The sequence below is a fragment of the Microtus pennsylvanicus genome, chromosome 20 (genome assembly GCF_037038515.1).
Source record: "Microtus pennsylvanicus isolate mMicPen1 chromosome 20, mMicPen1.hap1, whole genome shotgun sequence".
NCBI lineage: Eukaryota > Metazoa > Chordata > Mammalia > Rodentia > Cricetidae > Microtus > Microtus pennsylvanicus.
In genome coordinates, this window is record NC_134598.1 from 35,976,205 (window position 1) to 35,980,142 (window position 3,938).

The following is a 3,938-nucleotide window of genomic DNA, read 5'->3' on the forward strand; positions in this document are numbered from 1 at the left end:
CACAAATCTCAGCCTGGAAGGCTTTATCAGAAAATAAACAAAAAACTGTTCATGGACACACACACACACTGCTAAATTCATCCATAAAACTGTGTTCACACACAAACACACACATCCCTAAATCCATCCACTGAAACTGTGTGTTCATACATGCACACACACACCCTAAATCCATCCAAAAAATTGTGTGTTCACACACACACACACACACACATCCCTAAATCCATCCATGAAACTGTGTTCTCTCTCTCTCTCTCTCACACACACACACACACACACACACACACATCTCTCCACGAAAACATTCTTTTGAGCTCACATAGATATTTTGGGAATTTTTTTTTTCTCTTCAGCCAGTGACCAAGATGGTGCAATCATTTTTTACTGCTTTTTTAAACAAAGAATGAAAAATGGCATTGAAAACCATCTTTCTCTTTGCCGGGTTGGAGATAAAAGCTGGATTCTCATGAAGGCGAAGCAAGGACTACAACCCTAGCCCTGGGTCTCGCTTGCTGGTTAGTTTGCCGAGACATGGTAGTGTCACACTGTGAACTTCAGTCCTCCTGTTCCCTTCTTGAAAAATGCTGGGACAGCAGGTGCACCGCCACCCCTGGCTGGAAAAGAGTATTAGGAGATCTGTGAATGGAAGGCAAATAGACGACAACAAAAACTGAAGGTGCCTGACCAGTAAGACGGCTTGGTGGCTGCGGTGGTTTGAACCAGAAGGTCTCCCAGGCTCACGTTTGAAGGCTTGGCACCCAGTTGTTAGAACAATCTGGTAGAATCAGGAGATGTGTCACTGGAGGTGAGCTCCGAGGTTTCCAAAGCCCACACCAGGCCCAGTCTCTCTCTGTCTCCAACTGAGAATCAGATGTAAGCTCTTAGATGCAATCCCAGTGTCCTGCTTGCCCGTCTGGGGCCAGGCTCCCCACCGCGGTGGTCACGGGCTGGAAGCAAGCCTCTGCTCAATGCTCTCTTTGGTGGGTTGCCTTGGTCTCCTTGCAACAACAGAAAAGTAACTTAGATGGTGAGTAAAGGCTCTTGCTGCCAGTCTGCCGACCTGAATTCAGTCCTCTGAAGACACATGGTGGAAGGGGAGAACTCATTCTTAAAGTTTTCCTCTGACTTCTACATGCATGCTGTCACACGCACACGTGCGCACACACACACACACACACATACGTGTGCATGCACACACGCATACACACACACTAAATAAATATAATTTTTAAATTTGTTTTTAAAAAGCAAGTATATAGAGCAGAGATTGCCTCAATGAAGCCATTTTTAAGACAAGCAATCATGCGGACGACTCGGGGAAATGCTGCCACTTCCTGAACAGATGGGAGCAATTACCCAGTTTACACAAGGTGTCACTGAGGCTTAAGCTCAGCTGCTTCCTGACGAGCTTGCAGGTGGCCACGGTGTCTGAGCTCTCCTTGATTTTTATGACTTGTTTATAGTATTCGGTTACTTGCTTCCTTTGTGATCTAGAAAACAGAAATCCAGTTAAAGTTTTACAATGAACAAACAGGACACATATTCATTCAACAAACATTCTCCAAATGCTGGCCTGAGGATGGGGGAGCAGGGAAGAGTGGAAGTGACCGCCAGCCTCTCACAGTTAGTTGAGAGAGTGGGAAAAGAAGCCGGATCCACGCATGTAACAGTGTGGGCCTTTTTCTTTTTTTTTTTTTTGGACAGAGTCTCAGGACGACATCAACACTTCATATATAGCCAAGGATGATCTTGAACACCTGCCTCCCCTCCTGGGCTCTGGGATTGTAGGCCATGTACCATTCCACACAGCAGAGATCTGGTACGGATTGAACCAAAACCTCAGTGCACATTAGGCAGGCATTCTCCCAATTTAGCCTCATCCTCGCCAATATCATCATCATCATCATCATTATTATTGCAGTGCTGGGTATCAAAGCGAGGACCTCTGTGGTGGTTTGAATAAGAACGGCCCCCATAAGTTCCTATGTTTGAACACTTGGTCCCCAGTCAGTGGAACTGTGTGAGAAGGATTAGGAGGTGTAGCCTTCCGGGAGGAGGTGCGTCACTGAGGGAGGGCTTTGAGGTTTCAAAGGCTGGAGCCATTCTCCTACTCTTGGATGGAGATGTGAGCCATCAACTCTTCGGCTGCCACGCTTTTGCTCACCACCATGGTCTCCCCCCTCTGGAACCCCAAGCCCAACTGAAGACTCTTTCATACATTCCCCCAGTCACGGTGATAGAAAGATGGCCGTGCACATGCTCATCCGCACCCCCTTGGACATGAGCTACAGCCCTAGCCCAGGGCTTTTGGGCTGTAATGTTGGAAAACCTCCAAGAAGCTGGTTGGATCACAATGACCGCAGCCCGGATAGATGCTGGAGGCCGCAGTGAAGCAGCAAGACAGGGAGGCAGTTAGACCAGCGTCAAGCCCTCTGAGATATTCTTCTGCTTACCTCACCAAACAGCAAGTGGATGAGATCCCCAGACAGTGAACACCTGTCCAACTGCACAGTTACTCGGCAACAGAGAGGACGTCCGAGTCTAGCTGTGAGGCACAGCCCACACCTCACCCCGGGGTCCCTCCCTTATGTGGATTCGTCTTCCCATTTAAATGTCAGCTAGAAAGGGCAGGGGCTAGTTTTTACCCAGGTACTATAGATTACTGTTAGGCCTCAGAGAAACCCAGGACAAAAGGCTAGCTGAGCTGCCCAGTAATTTATCAAAGCAGGCACTGGCTGCCAGATTCTCCCAACATCTCCCAGCACTGCAAGTGTTACAGAGTCCTGGCTCCTCCACATCTCACCCCGGCCCCTGCCCTAAACCTCTCCAGCTCCTGAGCTTCCCTTCCCAGCTCCTCTTCCCTATATCTTCTCAGTCATTTTGGCTTTGTGCCCTCTTGGTCCCTCGTTTTTAGCTCCTGGTGCCCCGTCTTGCCCTCTCTCCTCTCTTGGCCTGGTTCAGTCTGCTAGCCGTGTTCAGGCTGGGCCCTTCCAGGTGCCTGTGGCTGTTCTCTCCCTCATGTCTACAATAAAACTTTCTCCTCAACCGTACCTAGGAGCAGCCAAGCCCTCATTTGCATTCAGTAACCAGTAGGCATTCATCCGCTGATGAGGGAGGAGGGGAAATGGTCTTAGAGAAAGCCAAAGACTGAGGTGGGAAAGGACGCCAGGACACAAGGAGGGGAGGAGAGAGGAGCTCCAAACCCAAGACCTGGTGACTTCACAACTGAACAGAGCGTCCCTGGATATTCAGAAGGCTGGCTCTGCTACGAAAGGGCAAGGCTGGGGCCCAGGAAGTCTGCAGTTGACTCTCAGGCTTCGCAGAGAAACTCTTCCTACACCAGCCCGCTGCCAGGAAAAACAGTGAGATCTGTACATGCTCACATCGGGGTCCCGTAAGGATCTCCACTATCCTCTTCTACACCTCGGTATGTGTGGAGCTGAGGATGGAGCCACATCTCAAAGGTGGCTGGAGTTGGGGACAGCAGGCAAGCATGACCTGAGGCATGGCTTGGCTCGGCCTTGAACACACAAACCCACAGAACAGTAGGATAGGGTCTCGCAGAAGCCCTAGGGAAACACACCCACTCACAAGCCCTGTCGGGGACGCTGGGGAGCACTCACTGGGCCCCTGTGTCCTTTCCTTCTGCCAAGGCCGCCACTCTGCGGGCCTAGAGTTTCCAGAATGCCTTGTGGCAGGTGCCTTGACACACAGCAGGGCATAGCCCTCAGGGAGGGCATATTCCCCACTAGAGACAAAGAGGCAGGATGCCCCAGAGAGGTCAGGGCACACGCCAGACCCTGGGGGAATGGGAGGAGGACACATTCCTTGAAGCAGTCCCTAGAAACTCACTTTTCCTTATCTCCCAGGACAAAAAACAGCAGATCCGCTAAAAATTCCATAATTTCTCCAACTAGTATGTTTTTATCGCCAAACAG

At 50.1% G+C, this 3,938-nt stretch overlaps 1 protein-coding gene across 3 annotated transcripts in view; it reads right to left on the reverse strand.

Annotated features, from left to right (window-relative positions):
• Positions 1 to 1,272: 1,272 nt before the first annotated feature.
• The window catches only part of LOC142838760 (tetratricopeptide repeat protein 41-like), a 39,269-nt gene continuing 36,603 nt past the window's right edge, over positions 1,273 to 3,938 (reverse strand). For all 3 annotated transcript variants that reach the window (XM_075954364.1, XM_075954365.1, XM_075954363.1), the window contains exons 13-14: positions 3,853 to 3,938; positions 1,273 to 1,490 (exon numbers count right to left, since the gene is read on the reverse strand). The exon at positions 3,853 to 3,938 is cut by the window's right edge and continues 67 nt beyond it. In XM_075954364.1, coding sequence (XP_075810479.1) covers positions 1,301 to 1,490; positions 3,853 to 3,938 — 276 coding nt within the window. In that variant the 3' untranslated portion in view covers positions 1,273 to 1,300. The remainder of the gene's footprint in view (positions 1,491 to 3,852) is intronic.